Source organism: Monodon monoceros, unplaced genomic scaffold, assembly GCF_005190385.1.
Source record: "Monodon monoceros isolate NGI ecotype Baffin Bay Population unplaced genomic scaffold, NGI_Narwhal_1 Super_Scaffold_22, whole genome shotgun sequence".
NCBI lineage: Eukaryota > Metazoa > Chordata > Mammalia > Artiodactyla > Monodontidae > Monodon > Monodon monoceros.
The window spans coordinates 18,642,931-18,670,732 of record NW_021703779.1 but is presented as its reverse complement, the minus strand read 5'-3'; the positions used below and the strand labels follow the sequence as shown (position 1 = coordinate 18,670,732).

Below are 27,802 nucleotides of genomic sequence, written 5' to 3'. Positions count from 1 at the left end.
CTGGAACCTTCAGACCATATCCCTACCTCACACTGATAAAACTCAGTTCACAGTATCACTGCCCATAAGTCCTTCACCATGCTACTGTTAAATCACTTCAAGTCATTTGCTATTCATGTGGATAAAAGGGACATGGTATTTGGTTTTCTCTTGTCCCAACTACTCTGGTGGAAAATGTTCAGGTATAATATTACAGAAATTAATTTTCCTCAATGCACAGTGTGTACAAATAACATTTCTGAGGAGCACTTGTAAAATACCAACCTTGCATTCGTTCACGTGCTTTTTGTGAGGTCCTGGATTTTCAATAAATCAGAAAAGGTCTGAATTCCTTCAAACCAATACTATTCTATAATATTACTGTAAAAAATGTTTTTATCCTATTCTTATAAAATATGACCACTCACAACCACAAAGGGACTCAGCCAACTGTGTCTACCTTTTAGCAGGTTTCTATGCACAGAAATGTGCTATGATGGAACAGCAAGGGCAAGGAGTCTGTGAACAGTGAAAAGGGAAAGCTGATGGGAAATATTACCATTCTGAAAAGCTGCCAAGCAACTGATCTCATCAAATTTGAACCTTTGCCTTTGAAGCATGAGCAGATGAGACCAAATAGTGATTTAATGCTATCTTTTTTCACCCTTTTACTTTCACATTAAAGTTTCTTTTTTTTTTCTGAACTTTCTGTTTATTCACTCCATCTTATTCTTGAAAGACTTTTAAATGGCTCATATTATTATTATTTACCTGTTGAGATATTTCAGTTCTTTGTTTTTTTCCCTAGCTTTATTGAGGTATAACTGACAAATAAAAATTGCATATATTAACATGATGATTTGATATTATATGTAAACATTGTGAAATGATTACCACAATCAAGCTATTTAACACATCTATCATCTCAAATAGTTATCCTTTTTTTGTGGTAAAAACACTCAAGATCTATTTTCTCAGCAACATTAAAGTCTCTATGTAATAATGACAACAGTGAAAAGAAATATCTAGCACATACTGGGCACTTTCTAGGCAATTTACAGTGTGTTGTCATTAAATTCTAACAGAAAGTCTATCAGGCAGATATTATCATCTTTATTTAACAAATGAGAAAACTGAGGCCTTGAGTAACATTCTTAAGGTCACACTGGACTAATTAGATGGCAGTCAGGATTACCAAGTATGGCTGATGATAAAGTCAATGCCAGCGATCACTAATCTAGGTTGCCTCACCTACTATATCTGTATTTCCAGACATCATTCTTGTTTATTGTTTTAGGAAAGTAAAACCTATTATATGCTCTCTCATTTAAAAAGGGCATACACATTGTTGCTAACCGTACCCCTCAATTTAGCTATCTTTTCCTAAGGTGTGTTAAGGCCATGTCTATGTAAATGCATGTTTATTATAGTGTCAGGAAATACAAAACATATAGAAAAACATATTCGAACAGATCTAGTTCTGCTTGCCTGAAATCAAATGCTTGAATTTGGAAGGGGTAATGAAATTTTTGGAAATTATTTTTCCTACACTTTTGCAAATTATTTTCATAATAGTTAGCTATTATTTTCATAATAGTTAGCTATCCAGTACCACTGGTAGAGTCAACAAATATCCATGGGTATTTAATCCCAGCTCTACCACTTACTAGTTGGGTAAGTTATTTAACCCATCTGTAAAGTGAGGATTCTATTAGTATCTACCTCACAGGGTTGTTGTGAGGATTAAATGGGTTAATGACTTTTAAATGCTTAGAAGAGTGCCTGGCATACATAAATCTCAACAGGTATTATTTACTTATTTTCTAGACTGGCCATCCACTGTCTATCCATACTGTATTTATCTTACAGCTTAGGGCAAATAACTAATTTTTTAATTCACTCCTAGCCACAAAGAGTGGGTTCATGATATAAAATGAGAACTTGGTTAATCAATACATTTTAAAGCTCACAATTAGGATATTTTCAAGTATTTTTCTTTCCATCTGTTTCTGTGTCACAGCGTCTTATAACAGAGCTTCCCTAAGTATTTTTGTCTTATATATCTATCATATGAATGAAACCAAAAGCACACACTAAAAACTGTATCAAGGGGCTTCCCTGGTGGCGCAGTGGTTGAGAGTCCGCCTGCCGATGCAGGGGACACGGGCTCGTGCCCCGGCCCGGGAAGATCCCACATGCCGCGGAGCGGCTGGGCCCGTGAGCCATGGCCGCTGAGCCTGCGTGTCCGGAGCCTGTGCTCCGCAATGGGAGAGGCCATAACAGTGAGAGGCCCGCGTATCACAAAAAAACAAACAAACGAACAAAAAAACTGTATCATGTTTCTCCTTTGCTTCTCAAAATCCTATTTAGACTCTTATAACTCTAAACCTCTTTGAGTAAACAGGTAAGCTGGGAAGTTAATAGGTAGTAATGGTGACTAAGTCCACATACTTGAAGATAAGGGTATTTGTAACTAAGAACTAAGTTGAACACTGTAAGGCTAAAGGACTTATACAATGCCTTTTAAGGTATTACACAAGTGCTAACAGGTTAAATTACTGTCATTTTCAGAAAATATGGACTTTTTTTGTAACTTCAGGGTTTTTTTTTGTTTTCAATATACTTCAGCAGGATCAAGTATTTCATTGTCATTGTTTTTAAATCCAAGAGAATATTGTCACACTTGGGGGTTGATGTAATGGGACCATTTTATAGGTTAAATAAAGAAGTTGTCATCAGTTATTGCTTATTAAGGTTTGAAGTTACTTGGGACCTTTAGGGTCTGGGCTGGGAGATTTATATAAACCCTCAGATCTCAGATCTAGGTTTGAGAAGGTGTCAGGTATTTAGTGGGGATAACCAACATTTAGAAACCCTGGATAATGACTATTCATCATTTAAAACTCAAGCATAAATGTCACTTTTATTTATGTGACTTCCCAGGAAGACTCTGGGGCTTCAGCTCCCAGGCTACTGCAGCACTCTGTTCACACCTTCTTACTTACCTAAAGTGGCTGCACTGCATCTCTTTGTTTTTTCCCTCTGCATTGTGACTGCCTTCCAGGGAAGATTTATGTTTTATTCATCTTTGCATCCCAAGTGCCTGGCTGACCTGATGCACACAACTAATATTAGCTGAATGAGTTAACAAATGAATTAATCTTTGGGAATACTATGGCCACAAATTCACATATGTGAAAGGTAAGTTTTATTATTTAAGAGCTGATTTTAAAAAGGTAAATATACATTCAACTGCTAGCTACCTGGAACAACTTTCAAGTTGTGCCAGGGAATCTCTACTGAAGTATCTATAAGTATCTCTAGTGAAAGTTCAGACTCTATGACCAAAAGTAAAAGAACTTTTGCTTTTACTTCGTTATCCCTCTTTTAAGCATATATACATTTCTTTTCTCCTAAGTGGTTTATAAAAGTATATCAAGTATCTAAAGGATATCTACTTTTTCTAAAATTTAAATGGTATTCTATTTTATTGGAAGAGATATGATCTGTGGAACATGATAGCACTAGGTGCTCTAAACCATAGTTTGAAGGAACTAAGAATTCAGAGCCATTTAAGTAAGAACTTAGTAAACTATTTTTTTATAAAGCTGTCAATAATCAACTTCATCTGGTGACTATAAGTTCCCCTTAAATTAAACATTCTTATCTACTTCAACACAAGTAGAAAATAGCCAGAAAATTCTGGGACATAACAAAAGAAGAGTTGATATACATTAATGCCTATCCAATAATAGGTAGTCAATAAGTACTTGTGCAACGAATTAACAAAAATAAAAATCTCATGTGATGGGGCAGGGGCAGGGATAAAAAGATGGCAGGCCTCTATACTGCAGAGGTTTACAATATAATAGTGGAGAAAAGCAAAGGTACAAATACCTTCAATTTATGACAGTTCAAAATAAGTGCCACCAGAGTAGTATAATTGAGGAGGAGCACATGATAAAACAGCACATGTACAGAGAATAACACAAAGCAAGATAGGTATGGTTCCTATTATTTAGGATCGTCTTGGCCAAAACTTTTCATACATAATTATTACCAAAGAGCTGTAAGGAAACAGGGCGTGGGTAATAACGTAGGTAATCTTTCGGAACCACAGGAGGGAGGCATATGGCCATAGTGAAAAAGTAAGGGAGGCAGGTGGAAAGAGAAAGTTAGAAACAACTTTCCTTCTGCTCAGCTCCCACTCATCAAGTCTGAACTAATCAGCAAGGATCCTGCCCTTCCCCCAAAACTGAAAAGGAAGGAGCATAGAATTCCAGTTCAATACACTCATTCTTGCAATAGGACCATAGGTGTTACTACTTTAACTTTAGGCAACTTTATCTGCAAATCTTACAGCTACACTATATCAATTTTTAAGTATTTGTGACTGGGTTACTTTCTGGGTCATGCATGGAAAAACAGGAGTCAGATAAAAAATCCTGGGACATGGTAACTCTAGGCCCATCTTTGCTTTAAATACATTATGTCCTTCCTATTTAAAATCCACTCAAAATTTACAGCTTCTTATAAAAAACAAAAATTGAGATGAGATTTTACCCAGAAAAGTCCATCTAAAGATTTTTTAATACCTGAGAAATAAGGAAATTTTATTTTAAATAAGTTATGTTAACAGTAAATATTCATTAAAAAAAGGGGAAAAAAACCCTTGAACTAGTCCAGTTTTGCAACACCTGATCTACAAAAATTACATGTGAGTCAAAAAGGTTTCCGTAAATCATTAATGAGTTAAAATGCTACCTACTATTCTTGCTTATTTTTGGAAAACTTGGAATAAATTTTAATGTCATGCCTCATATTGTTGAGATTCCACTTGGAAGCATACGACAGACACAGATCAATTATAAAGATTCAAAAGCTATCAAGTAATTTTCACAACCCAAAAGCCTAGGAAAAGAAATTGAGATTCCCATACCAGACATAAGCTCTTTTCATCAATGTAAGAGAAGAACTCTTACCATAAGTTGGGGTGCTTTCTCGTCTTCCTTGACTACTTGATCTTCCCTTTTCATATTCATAACAATACAAGACAGTATCTTCCTCCACAATATTAAACCTCTTTCGATATTCCTGATCCAGAAATGAATTTGGTGATTCAGATCCCTTATGCACTGGCTTGCCCACCATGTGTCCTCTGAGGTCTTCACAAGGAAGGTTTCCTTTTTCATCCCTAAAGAGATGGTAAAGGAGAAGGATGTAGAAAAGTGTTACAGTGGTAAAATGACAGAGACAGTCTAAAGTAGTAATAATGTCCTTCCTATATATCTTCTGATCTTTCCAAACTTTCTCTGAGGTTTATAGGGCAACTTTAAATTATTCCTGTTTTGCAGGAAAAAAAAATGCCAAGGCTCAGAGAGGTTAAATGACTAGCCTAAAGGTTACACAGCTAGACATAGGCCATGGATCTTCTAACTCCTGCTCTAGTCCATGTTCAATACTATGGCACATAAAAGACATCATCTTAGCTCATAAATTCCTTTTAGTGCTTAAGAAAGTAGGTATAATGTTAACAGTGCTAACAATGTAGCTTTCTTCTGCTAGTTTATCTAATTGATTCATGGTAATATTTGCACTGCTTAAAAACAAAGATGTATTTAAGAACTACCACTTCTGTGAGGGTACTGTGACCTTAAGAACTAAGTTAGCACTATATAAACTGGTGTTGTAAGAATTTCAAACAGCTTGTTATTAATTTAAAATAAACCTTAATGAAAAGAATTATTCTCTGTATTTAAACTGTATTATCTCATTTAATAGTAAAAAAAGATGTGTTCATGGAACTCATTCTAAATGGATATATCAAAATTTAATTACACATCAGCAACATTTCTTGTGGAGAGAGGGTGGAGAAACCTTACCATATATAGAGTTTAAGAATGGGATTTAAGATGGTGGCAAGTTGATTTTTTTTTTCTATAGGATTCTGAAGTGAAAAATCTCTAATTTAAATTTATGGGATCCCTAAAACTGTTACTCACACATAGTAAATATTAATCACACAGCCCAGGTGACTGGGACAATAATTTGGTAGAAATATTCCATTTAGGATTAGTTAAAATGAACCTTGCTTATTTTATGATAATTTCACTGACTAGCTATAAAATTTCTGTTAGAAAAGCTCATATTCTAGAACATGACTATGGATGTAAATGCAACATTTCTTTCCTTGTTGATCACTAATTTTATTTCTTCCTAGTTCTTAATTGTTTCCAGTTCTACCCTAAACAGTGCCATGAATACTATCAAACCAGATAAAATTTAATTTTAAGTGCCAAGACTGAAATCTTAAATCCACAGAATAAACTGAATTATAACAAGACAGATAAAAATAACAAATTTATAAGTGACCTATTAAGTCTTATGAGATGGTGATGAGCTTATAAAGCTAATGTCAATTCTAAAATATGAGTTTCAGTTCACCAAAAATATTATACTTTTATACTACAGTATACTATACTTCTCTCTCAGTATACAAATGTCTATGTTGGGTTTGTCCAAATGAAGAGAACTATATTCCTATTATTTGAACTATGTAGAAAGTAGTAAATAATATTCTCAAGATTGACTGAATCAGCAAGCTGTCACTCTTTTATTTTATTTTTATTTTTTTACATCTTTATTGGAGTATAATTGCTTCACAATGGTGTGTTAGTTTCTGCTTTATAACAAAGTGAATCAGCTATACATATACATATATCCCCATATCCCCTCCCTCTTGTGCCTCCCTCCCACCCTCCCTATCCCACCCCTCTAGGTGGACACAAAGCACCGAGCTGATCTCCCTGTGCTATGCGGCTGCTTCCCACTAGCTATCTATTTTACCTTTGGTAGTGTATATATGTCCATGCCACTCTCTCACTTTGTCACAGCTTACCCTTCCCCCTCCCCATATCCTCAAGTCCATTCTCTAGTAGGTCTGTGTCTTTATTCCTGTCTAACCCCTAGGTTCTTCATGACATTGTTTTTTTCTTAAATTCCATATATATGTGTTAGCATACAGTATCTGTCTCTCTCTTTCTGACTTACTTCACTCTGTATGACAGACTCTAGATCTATCCACCTCATTACAAATAGCTCAATTTTGTTTCTTTTTATGGCTGCATAATATTCCATTGTATAAATAAAAGTATTGCTTATTACCAAATTGTAACTATGAAAGCTAGTTCCTAGGCAACACAAAGAAAATAAATATAAAATCCAGGCACAATTTTATTTTTGGCTAGCTAAAAACTTTTCCTTAACAAATTGCCTGGTGCTTTTTGTTAGTTAGTCCTCTAGCAAAAAGAAACTGACACTGCAATTAGCTTGGAAACAGCCCTAATGAACTTGGGGCACTGGGGAAGGTTATGCCTATCCATAAATGGGCAGACGTTTCTGCCAGGCCTGTGACATGAATGTTAATGCAGCTGAGATCAGAGGGTGATTCAGCCCTAGTTAATTCACCATGCTCTACTTATAAGGACACACCCTGTGGTAGAAAATGGGAAGGGCTGGTATTCCTTACCTATAATGGTATGAGAGGCCTTCTACCAACAAAGAAGATTTATTAGACATGTCTATATGGGATGCATTCAATAAAGTTGAATTAAGAAAAGTACAGATCAAAACCAAACTTTGCAGTAGAATGAATTGATACATGTATTGCGTATATAAGTGGGTGTGGCTGTGTGTATATGTACTCACATTATGAGACCCTGAATAACTCAACATATTAATTTGTACTGCTATAAAAATTTTCTTAATGTTATACATCTATACATATATATAATAAATCTACACTTCTGCTCTAAAAAGGATTTAAGGGAACAGATGGAAAGTTAGAGCACTGCTTCACTGGACTATCTTTATATTTAATGGCTCACAGTAAAATTAATACGAGAAATTAGTATTTAAACTTCACAGTTGTGCAAGACCTACAAATTCTTGGTTTTCATGATAGAAAAAGAAATTTGGTTAAGTATAAAAGTTCACTGTATACTATGATAACGAAATTGTATACAGTCATATAATAAAAAACTGACCAAATTTCACTCACTTCACATACATGAGTGTTTTCTCTTTTAAAGAAAAAGTCACTTTTGCAATCACATTCTTTTTCTGGAATAAATGTGTTCAAAGAATTATAATCACATGAAAAAAAGTCTACCTAATTTGACAACCAGTCCTACCATTTTTAAGGTTTTTTGGTTTTAAGATGAGAAAACTTTTATTATTTACAATTCAAATTATCACCCAAATGCCTATCCTACATAAACAAAAGTTTTTAATGTAGGAAAAAATAAACGTTCAGATGAGTTAAATTAGGTGAGCCTCATTCATCCTCAAAATGAGAAAAAAAAGCCACAGCTGTACCTATAAAAGAATGACAAATGCAAAAAGTTTTATGACTATAACTTCAAATCAAACCAGAAAATGCAGATAATTTATATGAGGCTGTGGTACAAAGGGAGTCTCATGCACATATTTTCTAACTGGGCTATATCAAACGATTGTGTGACTAGGTAATTAATAATCTGACTCAAAAACATTTAGAACATTCTGTTAAATTACACACTAGACTAAGAATCAATTAAGGCGACAGATAATACCCTACTTATGAATTTTACTGAAAAGTATGGAACGTTCAAGCAATACTACCAAAACAAGTACCACTATGCTGATACTTCAATCTCTTGCATTCTCCTGCTTTTGTAAACAGCATGTTTAAAGCTTTTTATTGACTTCAATATATTGCCTTCATCATATCTGCACCACACTTAGAGGACAGAACTGGATTCTTTAACTCCTTTGTCTTCTGAAGTACATTTTAAATACATTCTGTCTAGGAAATACTCTCTTTATTACAAGTTCCTCCCTATCCAAGAGACAAGGAAAGAAAATCAAAGAACCGCAGAGTCTTGCTAAAAATAATTTTCTGATGTTTATCTGTACATGTAGCCCTCTGAAGAATAAGGTCTTTTAAATAATCATTTGCACTGAAATAAAAATCTTTCCCATTAAAATGAAAACAAACCAAAAGATTCATTTCCTATTTGAAACACACATGGTTTTATTGCTCCTCTTACAAGAGTATTCAAAAAGTCTGATACTATCTTAATAGATTAAAATTCAACTTGAATTTGACTAGGATATCAGATGAATTTGTACATCTGATTGTAAATTTAACATGACTGTAAATTATATATTAGAACGATTTTTGAAACGCCAGCTTAGTAAATTGTATCTTCTCACAAACCATGTTCTCACAACCACATTTAATTCTCAAAAAAAGACCTAAAATGTTAATAAAATTGACTGCAGTTTTATTAGTAGATGACAACACAGTATTTGCAGACATGCCAATGTTGTCATGTAGCATTTAGACGGTAAAATGTCAGTACCATCATATCCAACAGAATGAAACATTAGGTATACTAAAGTGAAGAATAGTGAAAATTAATTAAAACAAGGAATTTCAGTACTTTTATTAAAGAATTTTAATATTAAGTATAGCTTGGAAACAAGAGACCTTAAATTATTGTTTTTGAATGACTGCACAACTAATTTAAAAACTGAATCAAAATACTTTGTGATTGGTATTAATTATCCCCATTTAGTGCTGGCCCTTTTCCATAATTTTTGTATTCCACAAGGCTGGAAATCATAATGCTTTTGGACAAAATGCATGATGGCACAAAGTTATAGTCTTCCACCTGCCAAGAATTTCAAATAGGAATTTGGAACATGAAATGGAGATACAGCCTCCAGAAATCTGAAAATAGACTTTAAAGGCAACTCATTCTCTTGCAAACTCTCTCTACTTTCTGAAAGAAACATTAATGAACTAACCAAGTGGATACTGTAGAGACAGAGGTATTGGGGGAAGAAACACTCTCCCTCATCATCATCCAAGAAAAAAAAATCTTCCTCATTACATACATTTAAGAAAGCATAGAAGTTATCTCTAACTTTCTCTTTTAGAAATAAAGTATGAAATGCTTCAAAGTAACTTGAGATTTCCTGTGGCTTCTTACCAAAGAGCCTCACTTATTTTTTACTTACTAAAATAATCCTAGCTACTATTTTATATTAGTTTCCTATTATGTGAGATAATGCTTATAAGATATTTAATGTAGAGTGTTTAATACAAATTAGTTATTGTTACTGTTATTATTAACTAGAGTACAGTCTCTATAAGGCAATGATTTTCCAGAATGTGCTCAGAATTCTCAACTGAGAAAATATTCAAGGTGTTTCGTGAGAATTTACTTCACAGTTTACGTGCACTTAGGTTAGTCTTTAGCTAGAAGCTACGGAGAACAACATGATGGTTAATTTTATACCTGGGAATATACGGTTCTGCAGGAGGAGGGGGAATGTAGAGATCCTGGAGGGCGGAACTGTCTCTTTTGGTGGGTGTACTGATGGTGCTGGAAGGCGTGGCAACGCTGCTTGTGGGACTTCTAGGTATAAGAGGCTGGTTAAAATGAAAAAGAAAATACATACGCACACAAACAACACACAAAACAACAACAACAATGACACATAGTTATCATTTTTAAATGATCTATTTCTACAAAGTTTTTGAACTTGGCTGAAATCAAGAAGCATGTTATTTAGCACATGGATATTCCTTTGAGTCTCCAAAAACAAAAAAATTTATCACTTTAGAGCTTTTCACTTAGTTCCTAATTCACCTTATTGTACGGCATAACCGCGTAAAAGCTATTTATAAGGTAAATCTATCATGCAGTGTTTCATAATGGGGAGATTTATCTCACAGTCAGAAACATATTTAAATTTGCTTTGTTAGAATCCCACTTTTGAAAGAAAGATAATAAAGAGTAACTTCCCAAAAAATTAGTTCACTCACATCCTGACTGGTGTACAAGAAAGATAATTCATATCGTTTCCCAAAAAAGATACATTACACTCCTAAGTCAGTAGAATGTGACAGATTCTCAAAAAAGTTTACAAAAATGGAGTATGAAAGGCCAATGCGAGAGAATATTTTCTAGGAAAATGTACTTTTTTCATAAATATAAACAATACTGTCTTCTCCAAGTCATTTTACGGTACATCTTCAAAAGTATGGTGATTAGTGTGACACAATCATTTCATTTTTCATAGGCACACACATTTACCATTGTTTAAAATAATTTTTAGTTGCATACCTATAGATTTCGTTTTCATGCCTGTATTTATGTATTAAATAAGTTTTTTTAAAAATTAAGATTCTCTATATACTGAATTAAGCAATACATCAGGATGCATTAACTTACGAGCACTCCCAATTCTAAACGTCACAGCATTTGGAAATGATATTGTGGTTTGAGAAATTATTCTAAAGTGAAACTAAAATTCACAAATTTTCATGTTTATCTTACAGATCTTACTGCTTAGCTACATATACAATAACATATTAAAAAATAAGAACTTTAATGCAATCGCAAACAAAAATAATGATCACAAAATTAACTGTATCTTCACATGACAAGATGTTGCCATTTTAGCCAGTATGAAAACACTTTTTAGCATATCTATAATAGACCCATAGTTCTATTACTTTAACACGTATTGCTGGACACTCAAAAGATGGCATAGTACAACTATTTTATATTGTGACAATACTTTTGTACAGATAAACAAAATTTGTTAAAAAATCCAAGCATAAATACAATGTACAATGTAGGTCACTGGGGTAGGCTACATAGTTTATGACTCAGTTCATGGTTTTTGACCTTCCTTTTTACACAGCTCACCTTAATAGCTTGAAATCACACATCCTGCCAAAATGACGGTTAAGTTTTAATCTATGTGAAATAGAAATTAAAGAAAGAGAGAGAGAAGGAGAAATAATTGATAATTTATTTTGGGACTCTACAGTATTCTATCTTATATGATGTAAAAAAATAGTCAGGAAGTTTACATGTTGAGGAATTTTGATATATTTTGAAAGTACACAGTAAAGACTATTATGTTTAACTATGCTGATTTGGAATAGCATCCAGTTAAACTATGCGTGTCTTTTAGAAACAAAAATTTTGGCAATGGGAAATCCTGAAATTTATATAGGTAATCAGGAGTTACCTGTACAGATGAACACCATGAAGCCTGAGGAAATAAAGAATTATATTCTTTCTAAGGATGTATTACATGCCTCTACAACAGATCTTTGAAGGATAGGACCTTTTTTTTTTTTTAACTGGAGTAAAATTGCTTTACAATGTTGTGTTAGTTTCTGTTGTACATTGAAGTGAATCAGCTATATGTATACCTATATCCCCTCCCTCTTGGGCCTCCCTCCCACTCCCCCTCCATCCCACCCATCTAGGTCGTCACAGAGCACCGAGCTGAGCTCCCTGTACTATACAGCAGGTTCCCACTAGCTATTTATTTTACACATGGTAGTATATTTATGAGGTTTGATAGGACCTTTAGATCAAGTGATCTGTGATGTGACTCTGTTTATCATTGTTTCCTCTCTGTCAGGACATCTTGGTATTAAAATACAAATGACATTAAAGAACAAGTCTAACCAAAATTTAATCATTATAGAAATGTAAAGAAAACATTCATTACACAGTACATTTCCTGCCAAAACTTTCTGTAACAGATGCACTGTGAGAGAAAAACTTATATTCAGTATGCTTTTAAAATGCTCTAATATGCTCTTATTTTAAAATATCCTAACACTACAAGTGAACTTAAAAACAAGTTCTAAAAACACAAGCATTAAAAAAAATAATCTAACAAATTTTTATTCTCTTTCTTCTTTTCTAGGGTCACTACTTCTATTTTGAAGACTTCTCTCCTTTTATTTTACCACCTGTAGAACTAAAGGTAATTTCTCCTGGTTAGTACCTATCCCTGCCCTCCCCAAACAAAGAGGAAGGAAGGAAGGAAGGAAAAAAGGAGAAGTAGTAGTCAATGATTACAAGTATATTTTAAATACCTCTGAAGTGTGAGGTAAGGACCAACAAAATATTTTATTCTGTCTGGACTATTACCAGGATTGTCTGTTTAGGGTACTTGTTCCTTCCCCTTCCAGGAAGTTTAAATATTAGCCTTGTCAACTTCCTTCAAATTGATATTTTCTCTAGGTTTCTATTTTCAACACGGAGTTGCTATTAATGTCCTCAGTTAACACAGTTAGTTAAATTAGCAAAAATGTAGAAGAAAAAGACTCTTAGATAGGCTTAAACAGATAACAGGTTTGATTGTGCCAGCTGGTTCAATTAATTGAAGCGATTGAAAAAAACAACTTCTTTCAGAGAAAGAAGAAATTAGTCAATCCTGTTGTTTAACTCTTACTGGCTAGTTATTTTATTAACTGGTAAATCACAGAAACCATTTAAACTGGTTTATCATGCAGATATCATCTGGCTAATCAAGTATGCCTGTACTAAGTAAAACACATTGTAAATACTAAATATATTCATTGTATTTTTGTCTACTAATTGTACTATTTTTGTCAAGCTAATCCAAGCTAAAAAGTAAACATTATTCTTGAGAATCTCATCTAAAAAAAGACATTAGGCAATGGAAAAATAAAATATGGTAAAATAGAAGCTTCATGGGAAAATGGAAATAGCTACTTAACCCCAAAGGAAATTTGTGATAATTTAAAATTATAATGTCTTAAAAATGTTCTAACTCTGGACAAGAATTGAAAGGGTACAAAATTAAATGACTAAAAGAATGAAGAAGGCATTAAAGAATATTAGAAAGATAGGCAAAATGTGACTAAATCAAGCACAGAATAAATGATGCTATTAGCTGAAATTATCAGTGAGAAATTCCTAGTTGTAACAAGTGCCATTAAAATTACACCTATTACCGATAACCAACAAGTACGTGAAAATACACAAAAAGTGACAAATACAGCCTCCCTCAAATCAAAAAAGTTCTCAGCGTTTAATTCAAAATTTAATAGACATATGCCTTAGTTTCAGAAAAAATACCTAAATATGTAAGTATAATAGTGCAGAAGGATAGTTCTTCCTACCTTGGTAACATTTAGTTTTAATCATTTCTTCATAACATAGTATAAGAAAAGTAGTTACCGTTGTACTATAAAGAATTTCCAATATAAGGAAAAAAAATAGAATTAAAGGGTAATATTTTTTATTTTACCACTTTGCCTTTTGATTCTTTCTCTTAACTGGTAAAATCTGCACAGGAAGAGAATTAAGAGCTTTCATCACTTATGGATAAAATACAAGGGTATTTTAAGACTGCATCTTCTTACTCAAGTAAGCATGAAGCTTCAGTATAACTTGATCCACTACGGTATGCAATCAAGTATGATATGGATCCATTTTCGATTCTATCCAAGAGGATTTATTTCCTGGAAGGACCTTGCCATAAAATTTATTTTTCATATCTAAATGGTCCTACTGACATAGAGTTTTCCTTCCAGATTCAATGAGGCTCCAACAGGGAGGACATATTTTGCACATATGTTGTTACTCTTCTAAAATAAATCTATGATAGATTTTGGGGGCACTGGCATGCATCTCTTAAGATATCCAAATCCTAAATAAAATGATCATATGCATCTCTTCAAATATACATTTATAACCTTAGGTCAACTAATGATAACTTACTACTGTGAACAGGACTCAGAAATTTATTAGGTTACGTACACATACATTTTTCATATTGTCCATTTAAACTATATAAATACCTTCAGATTGTATCCCACAATATGGTACGGCACAAATCTTCCTCTGAATCATGAGTGATGACTCACTATAGTGATAATATTCTACTCATCCAGTTTAAACATCATCGGGAGACTGTGATTATTATAAAATAAAATTTTCAGCTTTGGAAAGGGATCACTGAAATCTCACGTTAAATCCTCTGATGGCTCAGGTCTTTTCCTTGTGTCCCCGATTCTAACATCTCTAAGGTAACTGAGCACACCTGGAAGGTATTAATGTACCTCTGAAAACACTATGGTTTTAAAGACTATGAGAAAAGAACGTCTATACCTTAAAAACTACATCTGATGTTAAAGGTTTTATTTGAAACAATTTACATTTTAACAACTCTTGGCAAGCGTATCTTAATTTAGTTGTCCCTCTATCTGGTAAGTGACCCAGCTTTCATAGAGCTATATAAAGTCTTGAATGAAACCAATGACATAAAGACAGCCCCCATGTTGAAGATTAAAACGGTGCGTTACACATTATGTAGTTATCTCTAAAATTCACTAATGCAAATATCACAAAGAGTTTGCTTTGTCTTCCAGGGGGAAAATACTCATTGAAATATGAATGATTACATCAAGTATAAAACCTGGCCATTTATTTTATTCACTCTTGGGAATAAGCACAGACTCAAATGGATCACAATATCCCATTATTCTAGCACAGAATATTCACACAAGTCCTTATTCAGTTCAAACACGTTTTTATTATAATTCCCAATACAAGTACCAAAATATTGTTTTACGTTAGCAACTCTGAGTCATCTAAACAAATGCTCCAGAGAAAATGTATTCTGGATTTTGGGAGGCAAGAAGTTGCATACAAACTTGTAAATTTCTTGACCATGTAAAGAATGTTAGATCTAATTTGGAAAATTATTGGGCATAATTTTTCCTGGGTAAGCTTTTCTTAAGTAGTAAATTATGTGAAGAGAGCTTAAGCAAGAGAAACACTTGTATTCAAAATTCTCGCACTCAGTTTTTTCACAGCTTTTTCTAGAATCCAAAGTTATAAATACAAAAGATTTGAGTCTTCTTTTTTAAGTGTGTAACCTTCCCTTTCCTATCAGACTACAAAGAAAACAAACATTTTTTCCAAGCATATATTTGATCAGGAAGCTATATCTATATAAGTTAAAAATAGATATATGGGCCTAAAAGTAAGTATGTAGTTACCCAATGTACAACTAATATAGACTTTAGAGTCACACTACAAAATGGCTTTTTCCAATTAATCATCAAAATTTGCACATTGTACTGAAACTACCACTAGTGTATTTATTGCTGTCCACTCTTATTGGCATAGTTGATACTGCAACACTAAAACTGGACTTGCAATTTTTTCAATTTACAGTAAGCATTTTTAGGAAATTAACTAAAGAAATAGGAAGCTAAAGAACAAAGAAACTAAAAATAATTTTTCATCTTAGGTGATTATTTGTAGTCAGTGTTAACATTTTAAAAGCATTTGGTTGAAAAACACAAATGTGATTTAGATCCTTTAATTAATTTGCTTAAACACTGGTGAACAAAAATGTAATGTGACAATTGCTTGCAGCTATTTACTAATTTGAGCATGTAAAACATATAATTGTTTCTGCCTCCCAGTCAGCACGTTACATTTTTAGTTAAAGCTTATTTTCTTCTCGTGTCATATCTAATATTACTTGTCTTCCTCTTCAAAACATGCTTTTAAAACAAAACTCTCAGAAACATATAAACTTTGCTACCAATGTTTTTTCAGTCACCCCAACCTATAACTTTGATATTAAAATAAATTTTATTATTGCTTACGTTTTTTATTTTTACAGAATGACTTTAACCATTCATATCTATATGTATTTGAAATGTAACAATCAATTAATGTTCTTCAGTCATTACACCAGTTGAAAGACAAAACTGACTCCTATAACTATTTGCTTTCCATTTCTTTTTCTGCTCAAATTTATTTAATTTAAATATCCTGTAAAAATGGCATCAAGGTAATGCTAAGCAATAAAATTTAAAGTGAAAAGCACAAAAACCACACAAGAAACTATCACATCGATTTAAGAGACTTATGGATTAGAACAGTTTAGGAGCAATTCTAATGATACAGCTTTATATCATTTCATACTAAAAATGTGTTTAATGAAACCTATATCAGTATATTGAATTCCAGCATTGATTTTAGTGATAATTTTTGAGATGCATTCTCACCAAAAAAAAAGCTGGGCTCCTAAATGTTTTTAAAAATTGTTGATTCCCAGTGATGATTTCAATCAACATTCTTGCCAGTGTCCAGCTAATTCTCCCATACATCTCTTGTAAGAAGAAAATGACACCACCCGTGCAAGCTGGTGACCTATGCACACTAAATTTAAAACCACAAACATCAAAAAATATACACTGAGGTCTATCCATAATTCCCCAGGATTTGTGTCATCGAATTGGAAGAACTTGACCATAAGCAATCACCATGCTTACCAAAATCCAGGACATTAGTAGAGGGTGCTACTAAGGACGTGTTTTAAAAACAGTTCTCAGAAAGCAAGGAATTGCTAGTTTGCTTTCTTAGAATAAAGATTCTACCTCAGGTAAAACATCTCTACTATATATGAATGGGTGCCGATGACAACAGAATTCAAGTCCAGATTAAATCTGCTTGTAGTATTTGACTAAAGTAGCTTTAAGTCTTTCAGTTCTATTGCAAAATGTCTGAGAAGTCAGGAATTTAACAAAAGAGCTGCCAAATTTCATGAAATGTACTAATGAAATTGCTCTGTGAGCATGAAGTTGAATTGTATGCTTTTGCTTATTTGGCTATAATTCCATGAATGCTTTTCAAAAGAAAATCCAAATTAAAATTTATCATTGCAGTTAATTAATAATAGAAGCTACTATTTGCTCTAGAACTTCCATTAAAACATGTGATATTCCTCAAAAATCTTCTGCCTTAGGGTAGATAAGGTTATGTTTTAGTTGTATAGGTACAAATTATTTCCTTATTAGTTTAAAAAATAATTATTCCTTTGTTAGAATGAAGTTGTTCTTTTTTTTAGAGGCATGTATTAGCATCTACCTCCCCATTATACAAACTATGCCATATTTTATCTGAAAATGCTAAGGCTGGTATTGTATAAGAAAAAGATAAAATAGACATACTGAGGTTAAATAAATGCCACAGATTGTTTCTTTTTGTAAACTCTATTTTAAATAATTCTTAGTAGACTATTGGTATAGCCTATGAAAAAAGGAATAACCTAATGTCCAATTCCTCAGGTTCAGACACTGAAAATTTATATTTAGGTGAGTTAATGGGCATTTTAGCTCCAACGTATTCATACACATACCAGAAGCAGGAATACAGTAAGAATGGTACTTATGTCTGCACAGAGGACTGTTGCTACATTAAGCACTTATGTTTCACATCCCAGGTCCTTTCTTAGCCACTAGGAAAAATATGAGGCCTCAGGCAAAGTCACAAAGAATCCAGAACTGCCTGCAAGACCTTCTCATCCCACTATTTCTTTGATTTTTCCCCTTCTGGAAGCGAACCCTCAAGTTTTGTCCATCTTTGGTTGTATACATCCTCTAAAAATTCTGACCACATAGTTTCCATTATGCTTCTGGTTTCTTTTTGCATTTTAGCACAAGCCAAAGCCTTAAGATCAAAAACGAACTCTGTAATGGTACAATTTCAGGTCTTCGAAATAGATTCCAGGGAGATTTGGTGCTGGTGGTGTGGTATGTTAGAGTACTTATCTAGTGCCCTTACTCCTAAGACTTTGTTTTACCACCACTTGAAAGTATTTAATCAAAACTAATACTCTTCCTTCTGCTCTGTAAAAAGTCAATTTTCAAAGAAGTTGAAAGCAGGGTCCTCCCCTGCCCCCACTAATAGTATTGTTTATCTATAAGGCGTTGAACTTGGACAATACATTTTAGGTGAACTAAATTCAGTTGAAATAACAAATTTACAAAAACGTCAATACATCATATAAGCACTTATGTCAATGCTGATTTTCTTTTTTTCTGATTTCAGCATTCCGAAAAAGTAAATTTACAAATATACTCAGAGTAACTGAATAGGCAATGAGGAATAAATATAAGTAGTGATCTGACGAGGCACATTTCTTGGCATTTAGGAATGAAACTAGAAACAGTGCCTTAAACATCTATTACAATTATAATTAAGGAATGATGTAGAGTAATTTAAAAAATTAAAGTCTTTGTTCTCTAGTTTTGAATACACACACCAAATGTATGTGTAGCAAAAAAAAAAATGCAGGTCTTTCAATTATTTCAGCATTTCCTATAAAAGTGATTCTTAACTAGATATTGTCATTACCTTAATTCTCCAGTTTGTGCTTGTGGAAAGGAAACTAAAAGAGGACCAAATCACCAATTTATTTTCTAGAGATATTCCCTCAAATAGAGTTCACGGATCAACAAGAAACTAGTGTCTTTTTGGTGTTCACCATGAAACAGAAGGTACTAAAGAGAAGTTGTTAAATTTAACCACACATATAGAGAAGGAAACCTAATGGCTGAAAGGGGTCTCTTCTTCAGGGTTCCCACCTCTCGGACTCTGAAGAAGGATCTTTGGGGAAGACATGTCAATAGAAAACTACAGAGTGGAACAACAAAGCAACTTATAATGCAGCGAGAAAATAAAATGATGTGATGGGAAGGTCTGATCTGCTAATCTATGAATTAATGACCCAAACACTGATCTCTCAACTTTAATGATCACCAAAAATCTTTGATAATAAACATATACTGCATTTCAAATGCATTTGGACATATTAATATAGTTTTAAAATACAGTTTTACGTATATTTGAAAAATAGAAAGATTCACATTAAAAATTTAAAGACCTTAATGTTAGTATATTTTATATGTTTTTATGTTACTTAAGCATAATGCAACTTTGAGGCCAAGAAGCAGGAAAGTTTTAAACAATAAGAAATCATTATAATCTATAAGGCCATTCATATGTAATGAAGAATTTAGGATTTTAGGGAAAAAAATCTAAGAATGGTGTAAGTTACTAATATAGAACAACAATTTACATAGCAGTGATAACAATGGCATTTTCATTTATTGCTTTTCTTTTTAATCTGAACAACAGGCAATGTTCTATTTCAATGGGCAATTTTAATTTTTAAAAATTAACCTTCTATGGAAGGTGATGGTCTTCTATTTTAAAAGTGCAGGTCTTGTGAAGAACAAGAATTTCTTCTATGATATGTTTGAAGATTATAGCCTGACTGAAATGGAAGAAAATGTATTACTTCCTTGTCTTTATCAATCAGAATAATATTTTTATAACTTCCTAGATACCTCTGGTTCTTAATGAATGTAATTTACTGACATCCAGAGTAATTTTGGAGTGACATTTCACATTGAAGAAAAATGCAGAAATTCTAACGCATCAATTTCCCTATTTTTGCCTCCGTACATGGTAGAAAAGAGAAAAATGATCAGTCAGGAAGAATGTGATAGGTACATTTTAATTACTATCAAAAGTTTCTTTACCTACTGTTTATAAACAACTATTTTTTATCTCATGACCTGTTTTTAAAAAATTCTATAAACTATCATCTAGTTTCCTCAAGAATTATATGTGGGTAAAACTTTTAAATAGAAGATTGTATCACAAAGTGAAACCTCTCACTTTCATTTCTATCCACATTTTGGCTTCAAAGAACTTGTGGTTTTTGGGAATTATGCTTTAAATGTTTACAAATTAAGGCAGAGTTCTCTATCATTTGGGTTTTAATTATAGTAACTTTGAGATTTCATCACAATTAAGCCTATTAGGATAAGCTGTGAAGAGATCATTTCATAAACAAATTTTCAAAAGCATACAAGATTAATCCATATGCTGCTGAGATGAGGCACAATAAAGAAGCATTACTGAGATAATCTATGGCTAAAATGATGGTGTATGACTTATGATTAAGCTTCATTACCTGCAGAGCAAGGGGCTTCCATCTCATATTTTTCAGTAAAGCTGGTGCTGAGGTAAGCATGCTCTGAGGTCGCTTTTTCAAAGTTAAGATAACACCACTCGGGTCCTCTCGTAGTGCATTCACCAAATTTTTCAACTGCCACCCCACCTGGTAACCAGCAAAATCATTACAATAAAATTGAGGTACAGTATTCAAAGATTTAATGTTCTCCCCCTTTAATAAGATTAGTAAGAAAAAAAAAGAAAATCACATAATTGGTGTACCATCCTATCAATTTTCAGGAGATAAAAACTCAAGAAAGAAATTTTATTTTTGAGTTGATTAACCATGTTATTGCATTTAGAGTCCATATCATTATGAGATAACATAATGGACATTTACCAGTCTAAGCAGAGACTAAAATGGTATCCTACCAATGGAGTAATTTAGAATTTAAAGAAATTATGTCATCATTAATGCTGCACAAGGTCTAGATCCAAGCTTTGTTCACAAGTAACAATTTAAAAATCCACATGCCTGAAACAAGGATTTGGCAATGTCCTGAGCTTAAGAACTACACCACATGCTTTCTCATCACCATCTTTTAGAGATAAGTGTCCCTAAGTTAGACTGACATTATACTACCAGTAGCTGGTAGTGACACACCAAGGAAACATTCTGAGCGGGGAAGACAGCATCAATAAAATAAACCTTTAACCACGATATAAAGATAGAATAAGAAACGACAAGGTAATGCTACTCTAATGCAGCAGCTATTGGAAATGTGTTCCAAAAGACCCTATAAACTTAAAATATAATGTGCTAAATTTAATGAAGCCATTTTATTTGAATATCACCTCAAAACATATTGTATAATTAAACAGAAGTACTTGATAAATGTCCTGAAACCTGGCTCTACTGTTATCCATGTTAAATTACTTATCATCCTTTTAAATTTTTGAACACAGAATAATTTTTGTTACTTTGCTTTTAAGACATGCTGGTTATGCAGTTATCTGAAATCCTAGAAGTATGCTTTAAAGAAACACATTAAAAATATCTATTATTCCAAGGTTTAAAAAATACACTTCACATTTAAAAGAGAGAATAACCTTTTATTCCAACACTAATGGATTAGAATTTTCCAGGGTGTTTTATACAAATACATTGGGTCAAAATCTATCCTGGATTGCAAGCAGGACTTAGCAAATGGTCTGAACAGTGATCTAGTTTCTTCCTAGGTACCTAAATGAAAGGGAATGGGTGCCTTTGCCTATTATTCATCATGTTTTTGCCTGGAAAATAAGGCTCAAACTGTAAAGAATGAGCACTTGCATCAAAAGCAGCACAGATCCCAGAGACTATGATGAAGAGGTACTCTGGACCACAGCCACTGTAGGATAATGGGAGACTTTAGTTTATATGAGTGACCATTCATTTAAACTATAACCTCTACTATAGCTGAACTGAGTGATGGTGAAGAGAAAGAGTTAGGACAAAAAAGAAGCAAGACACTGTAATACTTAAAACCTCAGGGGTCTCAGATATGAATCAAAATGATCATTATGATACTTGCCTACCACGAATAAGAGGCTGCCAGTTTTTTGAAAAATCACATTAATGTGGATCAGCTACAGTAATGGAACTGGTCAAATGTCTCCCATTCTATATAAGTGGAGATTACTATGTCCCCAAAGGTACATTACTTTGATTCTGATTCTTCTGATAGCTACGTAGTGTCCCTACAGCCATTTCTATGAGCCAAACGTCAAAGCAAAGTTAGTTCAAATCCAAGTATTCATTTTGCTCGCCAAAAAAATATGCGAGCAGATTTCTGAGTTCCAGGTTTGGAGGGAGAAAACACAGTGTTTATACAAAGAGTATAACCACTTTTTATCATTTACTTTATTTACTCAAATAATTGCTAACTATACTAAAGCACTCAATATGATGACTGTACCCTTCTTTCAGCCTATCTACTCTTGACAACGAATTACACATTGATTTCTATCCACCAATTTCTTTCCATTTTCTTGTATGACATAATCATTGTGACTAGTTGAAAATTTTAGGGCTAGATGGTGTTTTCCAGTGTAACGTTCAGTGTAATTTGATTCATCCTGCTTTTTCACAGTTTCGCTATGCTCTTTTTGAATACACAATTCCAAAAACCAGAATTGTTTCTCCATGAGAAAGTGAAATTGATTTTTGATGAGAAAGTAATAATTTGGTTACTCTTAAATTTTATAGCTGAATGTTACTTAATGGCAGAAAATTATATAACTTTACTACTTTTTCATCAGCCTTCCCACACTCACTAACATAAGATTAGCAATATCTTTTAAAAAGTGACCCATATGAAGTATTTAACTTTGACTCCCAAATTCTACTTTCGCTGCCAAAAGAAAATGACTGGGTAAGAGCACAGAGATAAATGTGCAACATGTGTGTTGCAGTACTGTTTAAACCAATGAAAAACTGTACATTATGTAAATTCCCATTAGCATGGGGTATAAAAATTGTGTAGAAAAAAGTTTAAAAATAGCTAATGTACTTCAATTCTACTTTTGTAAAAAATTTTATATAAATATAGAAAACACAGAAAGCTATACAACACCATTAACAATGGTTACATTAAAGGGGAGTACAGACTACAATATATATTTTCTTCTTTATTCTTTTATTTCCTGAACTTTTGGCAATAAACATGTTATTTTTATAAACAATAAAATCAAAAAAATAAATGGACCTAGTGTATGAATAGTAATATTCCAGTCAGAAAATCGTGAATTTTATGAAGTATCTAGTTAGGGCTGTTTGTTATGGATGGAAAATTCCCACAAAAAAGAACAAAACCAGAAAGACAACACTATTTAAAACAGTAAAAGGTGGTGATGGGGAAATGACATCTGCTCTGTGCATTATACTTTTATATAATTATCAAAAGAAAAACAAAAGTATTATTCAACTGTGCACAGTAAGTCAAGAACTACATTATCTGTTGTTTTTTTTATTCAATGAACGATTTCAGTAGATACCTCACTTAAGTGTTAACTCAGGTTCATGTGGAAATTATTGAATAGGAATGAAGCTGGCTGAGTAATTCCGAGCCTATGTGTAACATTTTCCTTAATAACAGGTAGGTTTTAGCTATATCAGTCCCATCCCAGTACTTGTATACATATAAACAGCAACCAGACAACATGCCTCTCATGCGAATAATCCTTTTTTCCTTAGTCCTTTCTCAAGCTCCCTGACTTGGATCATTTCTTCATTACTTTCTATCTTTTCTACTGCATATTATTCTTAACAACTGTCCCCATTTATTGGGTTGTACCACGTTCTATTCAAGGGCAAATATGGAATGGTCTTAGAGCTCCAGGAAAAATAATTCTCAGCTCTGGTTCTGTGATACCTTCACATATCTTCGAACGTATAATGAAGTGTAATGAACTATTGAAATAAATTTATTTCTCTTTAACTGTTATTGAGATATTTATGGTTGACAGATTATAGGGGGACATGAGTAGATGGTATGATGAAATGAGGCAGGTATACAGGTTACAACTTCAAGAAATTTGGGAGCCCCGTGTTCGGAGCTAAATGTAACGGTACATACACGTCAAAATAGGTAAAATATATCAATGCGTGTTAATCATTTTTCAAGATTAGTTTTCCATTTCGTCATTTGACTTTCTGGCTATGATTTTAAAGTATTAAGAGTGATAGATCTGAATTAAAACCCATGTGAAGATACAACAGTAATATGAAAAATGATTGTAAAGTATTCTTTACATTGGGTGCAATGAAAGTCTTTCTGTACAAGGAGATACAGGGAGCTTTGAAAGAAGGAAGAAGGGAGGCTAATGGGATCCTAACATAGGAAGGAATTAAATAAGGTACAAAACTTTAAGAGATAATAGGTTTGGGATACATATGAAGAAAAACATTTTAATAATCAAAGACATCCAAAAAGGAATTGGCTGACTTGTGGAAAAGTGAACTCAACACCAAAAGAGACATTTAAATATTCTTGCACAGGGTAAAGGATTAGATTAGACTTCCAAAACCACAATACATTACAACTCTAATATGCAGAATGGGTAGGAAAGTGCAAATAGATGACAACAGATGAGCTTTAGTAAAAGGATGTGGTCCTGGCACATCTCTGATTACTTGTCCTCCATCTTTTCTTCCTCCTTACAACCAATAAATGCAGGTATTTCTTCTAGGCTAAGTGTTCTACCCCTAATATTTCATGCTGTCTTCTTACAATAATTTCTTCTCTTCCCAGAGCTTCCACTAACAACTTGCTGCATGAATCCCAAATCTTTCTAACCATCCCTGCTCCCTATCAAGAACTCGTGACATATTTCCAACAGTTCAGTTCATCCATACTAATAGCTACTGAATAATCAAGCACCAGTAATTCACTAAGCTAGATTCTTCCTACCTATATTACATTCCTTTTACTTATATTTTCATTCTTATCACAGCCCTAGGAAGTAAACAATTAAACCCATTTTACATGTGAAGAAACTGAAGCAAAAAGAGATTAAGTTTTCTTGGCCAAGATTACAAACATAGTAGTAGTGGTAGTTCAAACGAATGCAACACTTTAAAAACCAAACTTAGCTCCCTGTTCTCACTCAACAGCAATAACAAAAAGTTCCCTATCATCCTCTCAAGTTTTGAGTATGGAGTCACCTTTGACAGTTCCCCCTCTTTTTAATCCACAGGTAACCTAAAGAATAGATTCTAGCAATTAATACTTCCTCTCACTGCCTTACTTCTGGCTTGGATACCTGACTGTTAGACTTAAAACAGAGTCCTACCGGCTCTTTCTACTCTGATCTTTTGCAGCTCCAAAATACTGCTACAGTATAGAAGTGTTCTTCCCCTCAAAACCTTTGAAAAGCTCTCCAAAGGCCTAACTAAAGAATCAATTCCTCAAATAGGTCCTTTGCCAATATGGCCATAGCTGTCTCATATTATTTTTCTTTAATGTGGTTCTGAAACTTCAGAATGTGTTAGAATCTCCTGGAAACCCCAGAGTTTTTGATCCAGTAGGTCTGAGGTGGGGCCCTAGAATTTACATTTTTTTTCCACAAGTTCCCAAATGATGCTGATGCTACAGGTCTGGGAACCACATTTTAACAACAGCTATACTAAACAACGACTGTCTTGAAGGCAGTGACTTGCTCATGTCTAGAATATTTTATTATGTTTTTAAGATTATTATAACTTATAGAATCACTAAGTATTTATTGTGTGCCATGTACTATGGATACAATGGTACTTGCAGTGCAACCTGTGACTCATTAAAAAGCATAATGGGGCTTCCCTCGTGGTGCAGTGGTTGAGAGTCCGCCTGCCGATGCAGGGGACACGGGTTCGTGCCCCGGTCCCAGAAGATCCCACGTGCTGCAGAGTGGCTGGGCCCGTGAGCCATGGCCGCTGAGCCTGCGCGTCCGGAGCCTGTGCTCCGCAACGGGAGAGGCCACAACGGTGAGAGGCCCGCGTATCACAAAAAAAAAGGAAAAAAAAAGCATAATGAACAGGCAAGAGATGAGCAGGTCAATGAACATTTACAATAAATTAAGAGAAGTACGTCAATAGAATGGATACAGGGTGAAATGGGAGCCTCCCAAAGGGGCATCTAACCCATTCTTGAGGGTTTAGGGAAGGTTTCCTATTAGTCTAAGCTGAATTTCTTAGGAATTGGACACGTGAAGGTGATCTGGAGGTTGAGGGAGTGAAGGAAGCCGTGAGACAAGGTAAAACCAGTTTGAGCAACTTTTGGTAGTTCAGTATGGGTGGAAGAGTTGGTGAAGTTAGTATTATGTTCCCCTCGAACACTGTGCTTTTCTCCCTAGCTATATCCTTGCAAAAGCGTTCTTCCTTCTACTTGCAATTTTTCTCCCACCTATAAAATCTTACGTATCCATGATGGCACTTATTAAATGCAGTACCATCATAAAGCCTCTTACAGCTAGAACCTTATTTTCCTCATGTGATCTCATGGTACACTGTTTGTACCTCTCCAGTGGCATTTTTTTCATGCACTGCCTCTTATTAAAGTTACCTATTTTTCCTTACCCCACCTTCATCTACCCTCACAAAACTTTTTGAGGGCTTTTTTTTTAGGATAAAAACTGAGTCTTATTTGTCTGGATATACCTGCAATCAATGCCTTACAAATGGCAGAGACTTAATCAGTATTTGTTGATAACTCAGCTAGTGAAATGATATGGTGACATGAGAATGTAAATGTTTCAGAGACAATAAAGTGCCTTAAAACTCCAAAGGGAGTTCAGTTTTGTATGTAAAACCAAGATGTAGTTTTAAATTTTTCTCTAAATGTAATATACTTGATACTAAAGCTGTAATAGACATTGTTTCCCTCAAATTACCAAATAAACTTTCTTATAAATGAACATTTGAAAAAAAAACAGTATTTATATCCTGGATACTTCAGACCTAAAGTCATAGTGATTTATGACAAGGAATATAACCGTGGATATAGTTGCTATTTGTCATAGAAAGATTCTGCTTTATTATTATATAAACACGGTTAGGAAAGTTTTCTTCTAGAAAAATATTTTGTAGTGGTTGTACATAGTCCAAGTTTCTCTTTCTCAACATTTTAATAGAATATTTCATTCACATCAAGTTCATGGATTGGAATGAACCTTTAAAAACCCACTTATACATCTTACACAAAATATGCCTTATTATTAAAGATGACCTGCTTTTCACATATGTACGCCGAACTACTAATATTACCTTCCTGATTGTCCAGGTAGCAAAAGTCAGTGTCCCAAAACAATGGCAAGTCTTACTAGTTAAATGTAATCCCCAACCTGGACATTGAAATGCATTTTATATATAACACAAATAGGATTAAAATTGTCCAAGAAAGTTTTTAAGGTATCCCAAGAGTTAAAAGCCAGAGGCTCTGCTTTCTTGTAGATGGGGCTTGTAATTGCTTTGATCAGGCTGAAGAGGATACCAGGGGTTCTTGGGTTAACACAACATAAGTGGGCAGGTCCTTGGACAATGGGTTGCCCAGATTAGATGCACAAAAGACTTTGGGGTTGGTGCTGAAGAGGTGACACTATTCCTTTCCTCTTTGTACATAGAGGGAAGAAGTTGTCTCTGACCCCTT

At 33.7% G+C, this 27,802-nt stretch overlaps 1 protein-coding gene across 8 annotated transcripts in view; it reads right to left on the bottom strand.

Moving 5' to 3' along the window:
- Positions 1-27,802, bottom strand: part of CNKSR2 (connector enhancer of kinase suppressor of Ras 2) — a 256,193-nt gene that overhangs the window by 96,650 nt on the left and 131,741 nt on the right. For 4 of the 8 annotated variants that reach the window (XM_029240573.1, XM_029240574.1, XM_029240569.1 and 1 more), the window contains exons 9-11: positions 20,656-20,802; positions 10,326-10,459; positions 4,962-5,173 (exon numbers count right to left, since the gene is read on the bottom strand). In XM_029240573.1, the coding sequence (XP_029096406.1) occupies positions 4,962-5,173; positions 10,326-10,459; positions 20,656-20,802 (493 nt within the window). The remainder of the gene's footprint in view (positions 1-4,961; positions 5,174-10,325; positions 10,460-20,655; positions 20,803-27,802) is intronic. The other 4 variants (XM_029240575.1, XM_029240576.1, XM_029240571.1 and 1 more) reach the window with 1 other exon arrangement.